The 18,181-nt window shown below is 47.1% G+C and overlaps 1 protein-coding gene across 2 annotated transcripts; it reads right to left on the minus strand.

The window, feature by feature from the left end:
- Positions 1 to 10,864: 10,864 nt before the first annotated feature.
- Positions 10,865 to 17,481, minus strand: LOC109767566 (uncharacterized). 2 transcript variants are annotated; one of them, XM_020326315.4, is made up of 3 exons: positions 17,045 to 17,481; positions 11,899 to 14,084; positions 10,865 to 11,528 (listed from the first exon to the last, which is right to left on the minus strand). In XM_020326315.4, exons 2-3 carry the CDS (start codon positions 12,865 to 12,867, stop codon positions 11,118 to 11,120), a joined length of 1,380 nt encoding a protein of 459 aa, XP_020181904.1. In that variant the 5' UTR covers positions 12,868 to 14,084; positions 17,045 to 17,481; the 3' UTR covers positions 10,865 to 11,117. The 2 variants fall into 2 exon arrangements, with proteins under 2 accessions (XP_020181904.1, XP_073364146.1); XM_073508045.1 differs by having other exon boundaries at positions 11,899 to 14,401.
- Positions 17,482 to 18,181: the final 700 nt, after the last annotated feature.

Genomic DNA, 18,181 nt, shown 5'->3' on the forward strand with positions numbered 1-18,181 from the left:
CAGGCACCACAGGAACATCTTCCTGAGCTGCGCTACTTTCCGGTTCAAGAGGTAGTACTTCATCAAGTTCCACTTTCCTCCCACTTACTTCTTTCGAGAGAAAATCTTTCTCTAGAAAGGACCCGTTCTTGGCAACAAAGATCTTGCCTTCGGATCTGAGGTAGAAGGTATACCCAATGGTTTCCTTAGGGTATCCTATGAAGACGCATTTTTCCGACTTGGGTTCGAGCTTTTCAGGTTGAAGTTTCTTGACATAAGCATCGCATCCCCAAACTTTTAGAAACGACAGCTTAGGTTTCTTCCCAAACCATAATTCATACGGTGTCGTCTCAACGGATTTCAACGGAGCCCTATTTAAAGTGAATGCGGCAGTCTCTAAAGCATAGCCCCAAAATGAGAGCGGTAGATCGGTGAGAGACATCATAGATCGCACCATATCCAATAGAGTGCGATTACGACGTTCGGACACACCATTTCGCTGAGGTGTTCCAGGCGGCGTGAGTTGTGAAACTATTCCATATTTCCTTAAGTGTGTGCCAAATTCGTGACTCAAATATTCCCCTCCACGATCTGACCGTAAGAATTTTATTTTCCTGTCACGTTGATTCTCAACCTCACTCTGAAATTCCTTGAACTTTTCAAAGGTCTCAGACTTGTGTTTCATTAGGTAGACATACCCATATCTACTCAAGTCATCAGTGAGAGTGAGAACATAACGATAGCCTCCGCGAGCCTCAACACTCATTGGACCGCACACATCAGTATGTATGATTTCTAATAAGTTGGTTGCTCGCTCCATTGTTCCGGAGAACGGAGTCTTGGTCATTTTGCCCATGAGGCATGGTTCGCATGTGTCAAATGATTCATAATCGAGAGACTCTAGAAGTCCATCAGCATGGAGCTTCTTCATGCGCTTGACACCAATGTGACCAAGGCGGCAGTGCCACAAGTATGTGGGACTATCGTTATCATCTTTACATCTTTTGGTATTCACACTATGAATATGTGTAACATCACGTTCGAGATTCATTAAGAATAAACCATTGACCAGCGGGGCATGACCATAAAACATATCTCTCATATAAATAGAACAACCATTATTCTCGGATTTAAATGAGTAGCCATCTCGCATTAAACGAGATCCAGATACAATGTTCATGCTCAAAGCTGGCACTAAATAACAATTATTGAGGTTTAAAACTAATCCCGTAGGTAAATGTAGAGGTAGCGTGCCGACGGCGATCACATCGACCTTGGAACCATTCCCGACGCGCATCGTCACCTCGTCCTTTGCCAATCTCCGTTTATTCCGTAGCTCCTGCTTTGAGTTACAAATATGAGAAACCGCACCGGTATCAAATACCCAGGAGCTACTACGAGTGCTGGTAAGGTACACATCAATAACATGTATATCACATATACCTTTGGTGTTGCCGGCCTTCTTGTCCGCTAAGTACTTGGGGCAGTTCCGCTTCCAGTGACCACTTCCCTTGCAATAAAAGCACTCAGTCTCAGGCTTGGGTCCATTCTTTGGCTTCTTCCCGGCAACTGGCTTATCGGGCGCGGCAACTCCCTTGCCGTCCTTCTTGAAGTTCTTCTTACCCTTGCCTTTCTTGAACTTAGTGGTTTTATTCACCATCAACACTTGATGTTCCTTTTTGATCTCCACCTCCGCTGATTTCAGCATTGAATATACCTCAGGAATGGTCTTTTCCATCCCCTGCATATTGAAGTTCATCACAAAGCTCTTGTAGCTCGGTGGAAGCGACTGAAGGATTCTGTCAATGACCGCGTCATCTGGGAGATTAACTCCCAACTGAGTCAAGCGGTTGTGTAACCCAGACATTTTGAGTATGTGCTCACTGACAGAACTATTTTCCTCCATCTTACAACTGAAGAACTTGTCGGAGACTTCATATCTCTGGACCCGGGCATGAGCTTGGAAAACCATTTTTAGCTCTTCGAACATCTCATATGCTCCGTGTTGCTCAAAACGCTTTTGAAGCCCCGGTTCTAAGCTATAAAGCATGCCGCACTGAACGAGGGAGTAATCATCAGCACGCTGCTGCCAAGCGTTCATAACGTCTTGGTTCTCTAGGATGGGTGCTTCACCTAGCGGTGCTTCTAGGACATAATCTTTCTTGGCAGCTATGAGGATGATCCTCAGGTTCCGGACCCAGTCCGTATAGTTGCTGCCATCATCTTTCAGCTTGGTTTTCTCTAGGAACGCGTTGAAGTTGAGGGCAACGTGGGCCATTTGATCTACAAGACATATTGTAAAGATTTTAGACTAAGTTCATGATAATTAAGTTCATCTAATCAAATTATTCAATGAACTCCCACTCAGATAGACATCCCTCTAGTCATCTAAGTGAAACATGATCCGAGTCAACTAGGCCGTGTCCGAGCATCACGTGAGACGGACTAGTCAACATCGATGAACATCTTCATGTTGATCGTATCTTCTATACGACTCATGCTCGACCTTTCGGTCTTCCGTGTTCCGAGGCCATGTCTGTACATGCTAGGCTCGTCAAGTCAACCTAAGTGTATTGCGTGTGTAAATCTGGCTTACACCCGTTGTATTCGAACGTTAGAATCTATCACACCCGATCATCACGTGGTGCTTCGAAACAACGAACCTTCGCAACGGTGCACAGTTAGGGGGAACACTTCCTTGAAATTATTGCAAGGGATCATCTTATTTAAGCTACCGTCGTTCTAAGCAAATAAGATGTAAAACATGATAAACATCACATGCAATCAAATAGTGACATGATATGGCCAGTATCATATTGCTCCTTTGATCTCAATCTTCGGGGCGCCATGATCATCTTCGTCACCGGCATGACACCATGATCTCCATCATCGTGTCTTCATGAAGTTGTCACGCCAACGATTACTTCCACTTCTATGGCTAACGTGTTTAGCAATAAAGTAAAGTAATTTACATGGCGTTATTCAGTGACACGCAGGTCATACAGAAAATAAAGACAACTCCTATGGCTCCTGCCGGTTGTCATACTCATCGACACGCAAGTCGTGATTCCTATTACAAGAACATGATCAATCTCATACATCACATATATTTCATTCATCACATCCTTTTGGCCATATCACATCACAAGGCATATGCTGCAAAAACAAGTTAGACGTCCTCTAATTGTTGTTGCATGTTTTTACGTGGCTTCTATAGGTTTCTAGCAAGAACGTTTCTTACCTACGTAAAACCACAACGTGATATGCCAACTTCTATTTACCCTTCATAAGGACCCTTTTCATTGAATCCGATTCGCCTAAAGTGGGAGAGACAGACACCCGCTAGCCACCTTATGCAACTAGTGCATGTCAGTCGGTGGAACCTGTCTCACGTAAGCGTACGTGTAAGGTCGGTCCGGGCCGCTTCATCCCACGATGCCGCCGAAACAAGATAAGACTAGTAGTGGCAAGAAAAATTGACAACATCTACGCCCACAACAAATTTGTGTTCTACTCGTGCATAGAAACTACGCATAGACCTAGCTCTGATACCACTGTTGGGGATCGTTGCAGAAATTAAAATTTTCTACGCATCACCAAGAACAATCTATGGAGTCTTCTAGCAACGAGAGGGAAAAGAGTGCATCTACATACCCTTGTAGATCGCGAGCGGAAGCGTTCAAGTGAACGGGGTTGATGGAGTCGTACTCGTCGTGATCCAAATCACCGATGACCGAGCGCCGAACGGACGGCACCTCCGCGTTCAACACACGTACGGTTGGGAAGACGTCTCCTCCTTCTTGATCCAACAAGGGGGAGGGAGAGGTTGATGGAGATCCAGCAGCACGACGGCGTGGTGGTGGAAGCAGCGGGGATCTCGGCAGGGCTTCGCTAAGCTCAGCGAGAGGGAGAGGTATCACGGGAGGGAGAGAGAGGCGCCAGAGGCTTGGGTGCGGCTGCCCTCCCTCCCCCCTCTTTATATAGGGGTCCAGGGGGCGCCGGCCCCCAGAGATCCCATCTCAAGGGGGGCGGCGGCCAGGGGGGGGGGGGACTTGCCCCCCAAGTCAAGTGGGGCGCCCCCACCCCTAGGGTTTCCAACCCTAGGCGCAGGGGAGGCCCAAAGGGGGCGCACCAGCCCACCAGGGGCTGGTTCCCTTCCCCACTTCAGTCCATGGGGCCCTTCGGGATAGGTGGCCCCACCCGGTGGACCCCCGGGACCCTTCCGGTGGTCCCGGTACAATACCGGTGACCCCCGAAACTTTCCCGGTGGCCGAAACTGGACTTCCTATATATAATTCTTCACCTCCGGACCATTCCGGAACTCTTCGTGACGTCCGGGATCTTATCCGGGACTCCGAACAACTTTCGGGTTACCGCATACTAGTATCTCTACAACCCTAGCGTCACCGAACCTTAAGTGTGTAGACCCTACGGGTTCGGGAGACATGCAGACATGACCGAGACGACTCTCCGGTCAATAACCAACAGCGGGATCTGGATACCCATGTTGGCTCCCACATGTTCCACGATGATCTCATCGGATGAACCATGATGTCGAGGATTCAATCAATCCCGTATACAATTCCCTTTGTCAATCGGTACGTTACTTGCCCGAGATTCGATCGTCGGTATCCCAATACCTTGTTCAATCTCGTTGCCGGCAAGTCACTTTACTCGTACCGTAATGCATGATCCCGTGACCAAACACTTGGTCACATTGAGCTCATTATGATGATGCATTACCGAGTGGGCCCAGAGATACCTCTCCGTCATACGGAGTGACAAATCCCAGTCTCGATTCGTGCCAACCCAACAGACACTTTCGGAGATACCCGTAGTGCACCTTTATAGCCACCCAGTTACGTTGTGACGTTTGGCACACCCAAAGCACTCCTATGGTATCCGGGAGTTGCACAATCTCATGGTCTAAGGAAATGATACTTGACATTTGGAAAAGCTCTAGCAAACGAACTACACGATCTTGTGCTATGCTTAGGATTGGGTCTTGTCCATCACATCATTCTCCTAATGATGTGATCCCGTTATCAATGACATCCATTGTCCATAGTCAGGAAACCATGACTATCTGTTGATCAACGAGCTAGTCAACTAGAGGCTCACTAGGGACATGTTGTGGTCTATGTATTCATACATGTATTACGATTTCTGGATAACACAATTATAGCATGAACAATAGACAATTATCATGAACAAGGAAATATAATAATAACCATTTTATTATTGCCTCTAGGGCATATTTCCAACAGAGGGGGGACGGTGGTGGAAGATGAACGCCGACCGGTGAAGGAGCTCCGACGCCGTGGACAGCCGGCCGATGAAGATGCGCCGCTTACCTGCTCGTCGGTGCCGATGCGCGTCGGCGGGAGAGCGCGAACGGAGGAAGAATGGTGGCGGGAGTTGGGGCGGTGAGGGATGGGCTAAATAGGGGGTGGAGCGGCGGGAGGTGAGCCGAAATCCTCCCGCCGATTTTTCGGCGACGCGGGCAAGCTCGCGCCATCTCCCCTGCTCGCACGAGGGGAGAAGCGCGTCGCCCTCCCCTGCCTCGCCCTGGCCAGGCTCGCGAGCTACTGCCGAATCGTGCGTTGCCCCTGGGCCTGGGCTGGATGTGCTTTAAGCTTCATGCGATGCGGGCCTCACAGTGAATGCAGGAAACCAAACGGGCCAAATTCTTTCCGCCCGGGCCAGGCTGGGCCTCATGCGAGCAATCAAACACGTCCTTTGGCACTTAGGCGCAAACAATAAAACCTATTGCACTTGTGCAACTGGCTTCCCTGAATGACAATGGCCAGAGCAGCTTCCTCCGAACATAAAGGCCTTCGATTATCTTTGAATATATTACTTGAGCAAAATTGTATGTTGCGAGAGTCGCCGGCCCACCGGATGGGCCAGCAAATTAACGCCGCACCACTCTACTGTTCCTGCTCTCCATCAATCATGGGCACTGAGCAGCTGCGGAAGAAGAAGGAAACAAAACTAGTCCATATATAATCAATGAGAATCATGATCAGTTCATTCAATCACTTTACTGTTCAGTGCAAAAAAGTCACGTTTATTGTTTATAGGCTTCACTCACGGCCACCACATGCTTCACTGCCGGGTAGGCGGAGAACTATCAAAGTTGTCACAGGCTCCACAATCTATGTGGAGCACATTTCATAAGAGTATCTTCAACCGTTGGGCTCTTAGGAGGCGTTAAAAATCGCCGCCTGGGGACGTACCGGCGCTAATCGCGTGCTGGGGCGTGATGCTCCCCAGTTGCCGCACCCACGTTTTTTTTAAACAAAATTCGGCCCACATTCGCACAAACAAGGCGCAAATTTAACCAAACTTCGACGAGTTCATAAAATATTTTACAAAAAAAAACACTACTAGAACCCGCCGTCGCCCTCGCCGTTCCTCGCCGCCCGCCGCCCTGAAGCTCTACATGCCGAGGAGCCTGTAGAACTGCGTGTAGTCGCCGCCGCCGTTGTCGTCGTCGCCTCCTCCGCGGCCTCCGTCCCTACTGCTCCCCTGCCCGGGGTCGCCGACGCGCGGCAGGTTGGACGGTCCGGGGGCGTCCTCGTCCTCGTCGCTGTCGAGGATCACCACGCCGTGCTTGTCCTCGCGCCCACGCTGGCGGGCAGCTATCTCCTGCAGGGCTCGGCGCTGCCGGACTGTAACACCCACGATGCGGCTATATCTCCCACGTGTCGAGGCACGACTTAGAGGCATAACCGTATTGTGGTTGTTACAAGTTTATTGGGCGTGACACGGACCATCTCGTCGCGGAGGTAGTCGTCCCGCGCCCACTTTAGGGCGTCCTCGTCGGAGAAGCCGCGCCGGGCTATGGCCTCGTACTTCGTGGGGAGGCCGGGCTCCACCTTCGGCCTGACGAGCCGGAGCCGGGCAGAGGTGGGGGGGGGGGGGCTCGTCGATGCGGACGCCGCAACTGCGTGTGCGCCGGCTGATCGGCGCGTCCCGGGGCTCCGGCTTGACGGGGGGGAGGGAGGGAGAGCCGGACGAGCGGCCGGACGAGGAGGAGGACGCCGGGTCCATGCATCTCGGCGTCCATGAGCTCCCACGCCGGCGGGAGAAGGTGGGGGGAGCGGGGTACTCCAGCCTCGGCGTGTTGCCGCCCTTGATGTACTCGAGGACGGCCTCCAGCGTGCGGCCGGGCACGCCCCACCATCGGCGCGCCCATCGGCGTTGAGCCTCCCGGAGGGCACGACGCCGTTGGTGGCCTCGAGCTGCTCGGCGTGGCGGCAGCGGAAGTACGGCTCCCACAGCGTGCTGTCGGGGGTGTACCTCGGCCCTTCTCTCGCCGCCTGAGGCAGAGAGGCACGGATGCGGGCGATCTCCGCACGACGCGGCGCCCCGGTGGGCGGCGGTGGCACCGGGACCCCGCCGGCGCTTATCCTCCACGCCCCGGGCACCCGTATGTCCGGACCGGGTACTCGGCCTCATAGAGAAGTCGGGCTTCGTCCTCATGAAGGCTTCGGCGCCGCGGCATCTCCTGGGTATCGCTCGGCCATTGGGTGAACTGGGAACGGCGAGAAGAGAGGGAGGAACGGGCGTGTCGGCGGTGGAGAGCGAGGTCTGTGCGTGGTCAGCGGTGCGGGGGGGGGGGGCTTATATAGGCGGCGCTTGCGTGGCCGCCATGTGTACGCGTGGCGGGCGAGGGACGCGCGTCGCCCCGTCTTCACTGCGCCGCCCATGAGGCATCAATGGAGGAGGCTGACCGGCGCGGCAGCGCGCGACAGCTTTGGCATGGATCCCCCGCGGGAACCGAGGCGATGAGGACGACGAAGCGACGAGAAGAGCCGAGTCGCTGCCAAGGGGGCCCGCTGATTTTCGTGCCAAAAACGATTCGGCCGGCGCCGGGTTCGGCCTGGGTCCGCCGGTGCCAATTTCGGCCCGAGCCGGCGAAAAAAGGGCCTTTGGGGGCCCGACTGGGCCGACTTTTCAGCGCCGGCGGCCAAAAAAATCGCGTGGGGGCCTTGTTGGGGGCGCGGCTGGAAATGCTCTAATGTTTTGGGCTACGAACATGTGTGTAAACACAGAGTTATCATAATGTGACCTCATACTATAGTACTCCAATTTAGATCAACCCATTCAAAAAATATTATTACAATCTATTAATCTGATACCTAAAATAATCTAAGTTAAAAAATAATAAGATAAAACACTTGTTTATGAAAAGATAAATGAATTTAAACACATTATCTTCCAGCTAGTTGTCAATGATGCTCAATAAGACCCTCCTTCAGCTAATCATGGTAGATTTGATCTTCAATCTTCTTGTACATCTTAAGAAATGCTTGAATGTGGTTCATGTGCCGCCAGGCCTGACGATTGTGCCAATATTTTTATAGTCCATGGGGCTTGTCAAATCCCTCTCAACCTTCATGATCATGTTGGGTAGTATCAGAGATGTCATGATTTTTGCCAAGACATCCTTATTCCAAAAAATGAGCAAGATGCTAGACAATTGCAGACCTAGCAAATGTATTTCCTCATTGCTTCTTGTGCCTTTGCGAAATGCTTAAAGTTTTTGGTCTTGGGATTATAAATCGTCTTCCAAAATGCTGACCAAGATGGGTAGATGCATCAGTTAGATAGTAGCCTTTGCCATATTGATTGCCATTCCCTGTGAAGTTGCAAGGTGGAGAAGAGCTATATACTAGCCTTGCAAAAGGATGAGATCTGTGCAACATATTGATGTCGTTGTGAGATTCAGGCAACCCAAAGTAGAAAGGACAAATTCACAAAATCTCGGAGGCAACCCCTTTTAAAATAATTGTTCGATCATGGCAGTGCCCGGTAAGTTGGTTGTGCCAAGCTGCAAGGCGATTCTTCCACCTCCAATACATACAATCAACACTCCCTAGCATCCTAGGTCTGCCTATTGCTACATTCACCGCAGAAGCATCATCTTGTCCTCAACATTGGTGCTCGCAGATGATACTCTTCATAAAACTTCACCACGGTATCAACGAACACCTTGGTGTGCTTTATGATGGTATCGTCGGGCATTTGACGATACTCATCCAAGGCATCTGTAGGAGTGCCATATGCAATTATTAGACCAGTGGCATTTCTAACCTCTCATTGACTTCCATGTCATCGGCAATTCGTTCGTCACAACTGTTCCATCATGCGAAACATCATTAGTTTCGCTGGAACATTTAGACAAAAGGTACAACCCGATAGAAAGTAGTCGTGCATGAGCCTATCGTGGCCTTAGATTCTATTCCGACAAATTGCCATACAACCTGTGACCCTGCACGTCTCGTCTTCGTTTTGGTTGTCCCTATTCATCCATCAACCATCAACACATCCTCATCCATTTCGACGTCCATGAACCGATGAAGAATCATAAAAAGCTCTACCATCGGATCCATCTACACAAAATGCAAATCCTATGTTATCCAGGTGAATCTCTTAGCCGCTAGACTAAATTTAGAAGAAAAACTTGCGGAAATTTACGTCAAACACCCTGAGGTCACGCGCCAGAAGGGATGGCGTGGTCGAACGAAGGGAAGCAGGCACGGGGTTGTGGTGAAGGTCCTAGAACGGCTCGGTAGAAGCGTCCGTGGCCAAATCACGGCGGTTCGGATGACGAAGCAACGCAGAAAGAGAGTTGCTTTTATCACTTTCCCCACAGTACCAACCACAACTTCCACTGAACCGCTACCGAGAACAACTCTAGTAGATCTGCTATCCTCGCCGGTCCGTAAAATTTTACAGTTTTTGGCAATTTTTTGGCCTGAACAGGTCTGCTAAAAATCCGCCGGCTTGTAATTTTTTTTACAGGCGGCCTGCAAATCCGTCGGTCCGCCGCTATATGTACGGGGTCGGGGGCATTTTAGGGTTCGTGTTCTGGATAAGCTCCGCCACAATCTGCCCGCTCCGTTGTCTCCTTTCCTTTCTTCGGCGAGCAATTAGCTACATGTTTCTTCCCCTTTCTCGTGGATCCATGACCGGAAGTGCTCGCGGGCGTGGCAGCCGTGACGGGTTCTCCGCCATGCAAACTCACTCGGCATGACGCGGAGGCCGACAGCTTCAGCCGGTCCGCCGTCGAGCCATGGCATTCCAAGCAGCCGCGCGAACGCAGCCGCCTCTCCCACAGCGGCGGCCGGAGTGTGTGGGCCGGCTTCAACAAGCTCCATGAGGGTGAATCTGGTTTTTAAATTGCAGTATGAACAAACGATTCTATGATTGTGTGTATCATGATGATGCAGAGGCCGGGGTCATTCCCTTTTGAAAAAAATGAACAAACGATTCTGCAGTACCCCGTTTTATACAAGACGTGCTAGAGTTGCTGCGAGAGTTGTCATATCAGTGCGTCGGCGTCACTGCTACTGTATATCCAGCGGGGCACGGCGAGCCCGGTCGGCCACGAGCGTAGGGGGGCCCCAGTTGCTGGGCTGTTCTCGCGTGGGCTGTTCTTTACCGCTTTCCGCGGCCGGCAGCGGCAAGCGACGGCCGAGCGGTGCGGGTGAGTTGGACGAATGCGCCGTGCGCCTCTGCCTCTCCGGCGGCGCAAGGGGTAGCTCGCGCTCCACTTCCAGTCCCCCCTAATTCGGCAGGCGCACACCCTCTTGCCTCCGATTAATTTACTTAGGGTCTACACGGAAGTGATATTTCTCCTCAAATCAGGTTTTATTGTGAGAAATTCCACTATATTTTAAGTGTTGGAACAATCTCAAATTTACAGTGTCACTGTGTCGTGCATACCGCATTATAATCGTTTAACTCCCCCATCCATGACCAAATTGCATGGTTCTTAGGCAAAATCAGTGCAGCCAGTTGCGCAATTAATAGGATGAACTTACGGAATATTTCAGATCTGAATCACAAGTTGTCCCTATTTACCTCATTTATCTTTGTAAAATATCACAAATTTGCCCTATGTGTGCTCTCATCAGGGCACATAATGTCTGCCTTTCAACACATGTCATGTTTAATATCAACTCTAAATTTAAATTTATGGGGTCTGCTTCATGGATCGCAATGAATAACAACTCGCTACTGCAGTGAGCGATCTGAGCCTGTGTGCAAGTCCCAGTATATACTAGCAGAAGTCCAATATCATCAAAATACATGTTCAGGTGACGCTGCTGATACCTTGTAGCCACTCACAGACATCTTTTCGCTCTGGCCACGAGAGCAGAGAGAGGTATGCTGTGCTCCATGAGTCCTGCATCACCCCAGAAGAGTCTATAATTTTCAGCCTTTGAAGGTGTACTTTCTACCATTACCAGTGCTTCCATCATCCAGCATCTGTTGAAATAGTTTGCGTAGCTAGGCTTGTTCTCCATCATGTATACTGCATGTTGAACTACTGCCCTCCTGATTCCAGGACAATGAGCAGTGGGTACCATATTTGAGTTAAGCACATCGACAAGCCTCTTTATAAATCTTTCCTTAATCTCACCACAATCTAGTTCTCGGGCAAAGTCTTCAGGAACAACATTACATATTTGTGAACTAAGGCCAAGAAGGATCTCTAGCTCTGCTCCTTCTGCATCCATTATTCCTTCCAACACCTGTAGTAAAAAATAGCTAGTCATGTATGCTATGATTATTATAAAAATAATCTAACAAAACTTTGGTTAAATTTGCAAACTTGCATCTATTTAGTTAAGTGGTAATCCATGTTATTCCTGTCTATTTATTTAGTTGTTTTAGACAACAATAGCTTACTCAATTGTATAACATATTGAGATGAACTTAAAATGCCCATGAATACTAAGAATACACATGTGAGAAAAAAGAGATGTAATTTTCTTTAGTAATGATGTAAGGCACGATTGCAAGAACATGTCTGCAGCATGTAAGGAAAGATTGAAAAAAAAAGAAACATGTCTACAATATCCACCTAATACTGCACTTGTAACTTAAATTTGTAGGGCTCACCTCTCGCAAGATGTAAGAGATATTCTTCAGGTCTGAGTTGCTCAGAACAGGCCGAGCTTGCACGCACATATCTCGCAACAGGCTTGCTGCTGTGTACCTGTACTGGCTCTCACTATGGATCATAATTGTGAGTTCTCTGATGAATACATGCCCTGGCTCCGCTAACATAACCAAACAATTGTTGGAACTCTCCATTGCCAGCACTGCCAATGCTTGCCCAGCGATCATTGGAAGGAAGTGCCCTGTATCTCCACTCGATGGTGCATCTTGTCTGAGAAAGGCATACATCAATCTGCTAATGATCAACCAGATGTGCCCAATCTCTGCGCTTGTATTTCCATTCATGGCAAGATTTCTAATGATCTCTGCTGTGACCTCCCTATCTTCACGGCTGCTCTTGCTTTCATCCAAAATTTCTGCAATGTTACTCAACAGGAAAGGATGTTCTGAAATCTTCTGTCGCAGAGCTACACCAAACTTCCCTTTAGTGCTTGTAAGTCTTCTCAGCACCTTCAATGATGAACCTTTCAGCATTGTTTGGTCCGTCTCACTGATATTTATCATTTTGGTTCTGCAGCTTGCAAACTCTATGGTCTTTGAGATGAGGCATGTTGCTCCGTTGATTTCCATCCAGTTCTCAAGATCAAAGGTAGCAAGCCTCTCAATAATTAACATGCCTAGTGCAGGGAGGAGATCATGGTTCATCGAGGGATCATCCTCTGGAACAGACCTGCATTCTGTAATGTGCTTATGGTAGTTCTGCTCATCCATCCTAGGTGGCTCCTCTGCCGGTATCAAGCAGTATATTACCATCTGTTTCCACCATTTAAGCCTCGCGGAGTTCTGTCTGTCCTTGCTAACTTGCTCAATTAGGGCATCTTGTTTGGCCACTTGGCTATTAGTGTCTAGCAGAGGATCCTTTATTTCTCTTTCGTGGGTAGTGTCTAGAAGTGAAGCTATGAGCTGCATCGCCCCAGGGTATAGAGGCAATTCGGGTACTCTTAGCAAGCTCGGCCACGACCTTTGCGGCAAACAATCTAATATCTTTGTTCCCTCTACTAGTCCAACCCAACATATTAAGCACTGTGGTCACTGTCTTTGTGGAAGTGGTGAGTTTTGAGATGGCTTTAATCTTCAATGGCTCCTTTTTCAAAAAGCCGTGGATCATCTGAACCCCATAGAATTGCATCTTTGGTGAGTTTGATTCTATAGAGTCGATTGCAAATGTGATGAGACTGGTTTTCTTTGGAGCAAGCACAACCCCTCTCATGCATTTTTCAAATGCATATGCATAGTACAATTCGACATATTCCACTCCCAGGGGACCTCTAAATCCAGCAAGATTGGTGAGCGATCGCCGGAGGATGAATGAAAAGACCTCAAGGATGCAGGCAACAATGTAGAGTATTCCTTGGCCAAGTACCATGGCATACAATATATCGAGAGATGGCACAAAGTTTGTCTTATCACCGAGTGTTGTCCTGTCAACACGTTCATCATCACCATAGTAGCACTGTGGTATAAGGCGCGACAGTGCCAACCCAATGCGCAATACTGCTGCTGGAACTTGGAGGTTGCCAAATGAAACTATCAATAGAGCATATGCTTGGAATGTGATGATCATGTACCGAACTAAGCCATGAAAAGTTGACACCAACATCACTCTGGCAGCAGACATGCACAAATTTATGATAACTCGGCGCCAACATGCCAGTTTGCGGCCAGAATCTACTAGTTTGACTACAACTGGGAACCGAAGTTTGCTGATTGTAAGTAGGAGCACCACCACAAATAGTACTAGGTATGCTGCCCATCTGGACATTGGGTTTCTGGGAATAAGCCTGTGAATTGAGAGATCCTTGTACTTAAAACCATAGCCATATGGTACAGAGGGACCTAACAATATAATTGCTACCATGGGGCTCCATAATGATATTGCACAGGATAGTTCATTGGATATGAGTAGTTTTGCAGCCCCTGGAGTTAGAAACCGGCCAATTGCAAGAATTACCAGAAGAACAACTGGCATTGGTAGTATCCAGTGTCCACACAAGATCATCACGCATACCATAACCTCCATAAGACATACGGTGAAGATCAGCCCATTCCAGCCAAGAGACTTGAAAGCACCTCTCGTGCGGAAGAACAACTGGTAATCTGGTCTATTGTTTCCATGGCTGAACATCCTGAGGTATGCATTATTGTGTGATTAAGCAAAATGGACATCACACGATCTACAAAACAAAGTGGATCGACATGCATATATCTAGACCACTATGGCAGTTCTAAAATAACCAATTCGTCTTGACAAGATTTTTCTTCTCGGCCTCTACATCCTCGGATGCATACAGACAGTTTGGATTCTGTAAAATCTTTTTTCAGATGCAGATCGGCGGTGAGTGGTAGTACTGTTTCTCTCTGGCATTCTTTACTTCGAAATTGATGGCTCTTATTGTCCTATTGTCTTCACCATATTGCATCACTTTAAAATAGTAGCCAGCAGCTTGATTTTTAACAGAAGTCATCAGCTCGAACGTATTATATATAACATTCACAAAATTATATCACTAAGAGGTACTTTGATTCAAAATATGTTCTAATTTGTACAATGTTTGTTTCTAGTATTTTTTTTTCGAAAAGGGGGACTCCCCGGCCTCTGCATCAGAACGATGCATACGGCCCATTTTATAAATAATCAAATAGGTTCAACAAGGTCTAAAAGTCTGAAACAAAAGTAACGTCTAGCTCACAAAGAACCAAAGAGCCAAAAACACACTAGCCAAATAAGGCCACAACCGGCTGGCATAAGAAAGATAGGAAAACTAATTGCCTATCCTATTACATGACCGCCATCCAAAACAGTTGAAGATATCCCGTGCTACCATCTCCCACCGGATAGATCCAGTAACCAAACGCTCCTTGGCCTCCGTCGGAGTGAGTAGCGACCACATACGGATCAACGCAGTGGCTCGGTACTGGGATTTTTCTTCTTCTTTTTCTTCTGTTCTTTTTTTTTAGGCTGTGTATATCCTGGATGCCTTTGGACATCTTGTTGGTACAAAGGCCGGTGTGATTGATATCTTCACGATATTAATATATTTCTTTTGTCGAAAAATTTTATGTCATGGGTTCACTGTGCTAAGTTCAACTTTGACTGACAAACATCAAATGGTTATTGTGAGTTTAATTTTACAAAAGTGATGCTGCTGGTTGTATAAAAAAAATCTTTCTTTTTTAGCCTAAAATATTTTTCTTCTTATTGTGAGTTTTTTTAAACTATGGAAAACTAATGTACAAAAAGAATAATGTTAAGTCAACCTAAAACTGCCCACCTTATAAAAATCATGATAGGCAGCGAAACTAATGCTAGTACTCCCTCTATTCCAAATTAACGGAAGTTTTAGGTTTGCCCTAATTCAAAGTTGTTAAAGTTTGACCAAGTTTACAAAAAAATATGGTAAGATCTACAATACCAAACATACATAGCATGAAGGAATTTTATAAAAAAATCTAATGAAACTAATCTGGTGTTCTAGATATTGATATATTTCCCTACTAATTTGACCTTCAATTAATTTGGAACTACCAAACGGTATGTGTGCTAAGCAACTTCAGAATTGAAATTAAGTTATGATTATTTATATTATAGATCTTTAGATAAATTAATTTTGCAACAGAGGAAGTATCTAGTTTGCATTAGTTTTTGGACTCAATAGCTATGCTCGGATGACCACGTTGAACATGTCCTATTTCAGCTCACGAGTCAAGTGGAAAAGTATCCCAGCTAGTATTTGCCTCCTTTGGTTTTTGCTTCGTAAGATAGAAATTCATGGGAATAGAAAAATCATAAAAAGTGAGATAACATTTATTAACTTTTTCATTGGGTCTATGCTAATATTCTTTTCCTTTGAAATATAAATGATTGGTTCCTATCCTATAAACCAAAAGGCAACCAAAGATAACTTGGCAAAAAGAAATTGGATTGATAACTCTAGGTGTTGTTTTTGTGAGGAGAGGCTATTGCGTGCGCGAGCGCTGCAGCGCTCGGTTTCAGACATCGTTTATGAGGAAGGATTAGATATTAGGCAGGTTTAAGCTGGGTCCACCCTGAAAATCAGCGGGGATTATGATTACGTGAGGAAGCTAGCAAATCTGAGAGATTAGGCAGATTTATGCTGGGCCCACCCTGAAAATCGGGGGGGGGGGGGGGGGGGGGTTGATTACGTGAGGTAGCGAGGAGAAGAAAAGGAAAGGGAGTTGATAGTGCGCATCTACCAGCAAAAGCGGCCAGCTGCCTGAGACTAAACGACTCGCGCGTGGGGATCGCTCGCTCCAACGAGCGAACGTGAAGGAGTGAATCCGGTTTTTTATCAAAATGAAACGATTAAACACCTCTTTCTCGAATGTCCTCTTGCATAATTATTATGGCGATCAATTTATATAGCCTTTAATGTTCAACCTCCAAAGAGCATACACACGTTATTTGGGACGTGGCTTAATGGAGTCGACGTACACTTAGCTAAACATATTTGGATAGGAGTATGTGCATTATTTTGGGCTACATGGAACATTCGAAATGACATAATTTTTAATGGAACACAATTTACCAATTTTTTACAGGTTATCTACAGAGCTACAGTTTGGATCCGTATGTGGTCCTTACTCACTCATGCGTTGAGGGAGTCTTTGGTTATTGGGTGCAACCGGTGGGAGACGGTAGCACGGGTAATCTTTAGCCGATTTGGGTGGCGAGCTAATAATAGGCTAGGTGTATAGGCATCGTAGCTTATTTTTCTATCGTCGGATGTGGCATTTTTTCAGTTCTATATCGCCGGGTGTGGCGCTTTTCAGATTTATTTTCTTTGGGCCACTGCTCAGTTTATAAGCATCTCTAGACCTTATGACCTTATTATGCTTTAAATTAATAATATGACTGTATGCATTGATTGATGTAGAGGCCGGGGGTTCTCCTCCGTTTCAAAAAAATAAATAAATAATAAACCAAAAGATATGTTCATCTCCTTTCCTCTAGAGAGAAAAAAAGGAGTTCCACAGTATTCTTGAAACTGTGTACGTCGATTTTTGTCGACACAAACATGCATATCCATCGATGTTCTATGGAAATGAAAGATGTGTAGTCGCATACCTCGCGGCCTCCAGGAAAACTATAGTCGTCACAATCCAAAAATCGTCACCGGGACGGAGCACCGTCGGGTAGCCGCCGAGCAGGACGACGGTGGCCCAGGTAAAGGTCAGCGTACCCAGAGCGTTGCCCATCCTCTCTATCATGGCGACGAAGTGCACGAAGCGGTTCAGCCGCTTCTCCGGCGTGGCCTTGGCCTTGCCGGCGGGGTGAGCCGCCGGCATCTGCACGCGGTGCTCAGGGACGTTGTCCATCGCTTTGAGTGACCTCTCAGCGCACCGTCGTATAGGGCCGGGCAGCGTACTGGTCACAATGTCCACTGCAAGCCACAGCTTGTAAAGTTGTTTGCCAAGGAAGACATGTAAACATCGCACAAGCTTGTCCGCACTCTCAAGTCATATTCTGGCATTTAAAGTAGGCATAGAATCTCCGAGAAATATCAGCCATAGCGCGCAACAAAATTCCAAGTAATATCCACTACTGAAAAAAATAAATCTTTACTACAGTTTGTTGGTTTCACTTAAATCACTTTCACCTCTCCCATCAATACATGCCCCCTCCTACCGTTTTTCAATGGAAGGACCCCCACCGCCCCACGATTGAGGCTATGAGAAGGACGGTCGTCTTTCCAGTCATCTTGAAAGTGGGCAATATGTGCTGTCGAGTATGAGAAGGACGGTTGTCTGAAAAATAATAGTACATGGTTGTGTTGTGTGCATCAATCGTTGGGAAGGTGAGGGATTATCCTTCTTTTTTCTTTTTCTTTCAGAAGGCATTCGGTTTTCAAGTTTCAAGTGATTGCAGACCGCATGGTGCTTGCTGGTCCAACGACAATGTGCTCTTTAGGGCATCTTCAACGCGGACCATCATATGATTGTTGAAAATACGTCCTATATGCAATAAAATACGTCCTATATGCAATAATATTGTATTATTATATTTTCATGTTCATAATTAAGAGTTTACATATATTCTATGCTATAACTTTTATGATTCTGGAATATACAATTCAGTGAAAAACTCATATTCACATGTGAAATGATAAACGGTAAAATAAAATTCCTAGTCTTGCCTCTAAGACTAGCTCAAATATTGTTTGTGATCATGTTTTCTGGATTTTAGTATATCGTTAAGTGTAAC

The sequence above is a fragment of the Aegilops tauschii genome, chromosome 2 (genome assembly GCF_002575655.3).
Source record: "Aegilops tauschii subsp. strangulata cultivar AL8/78 chromosome 2, Aet v6.0, whole genome shotgun sequence".
Lineage (NCBI taxonomy): Eukaryota > Viridiplantae > Streptophyta > Magnoliopsida > Poales > Poaceae > Aegilops > Aegilops tauschii.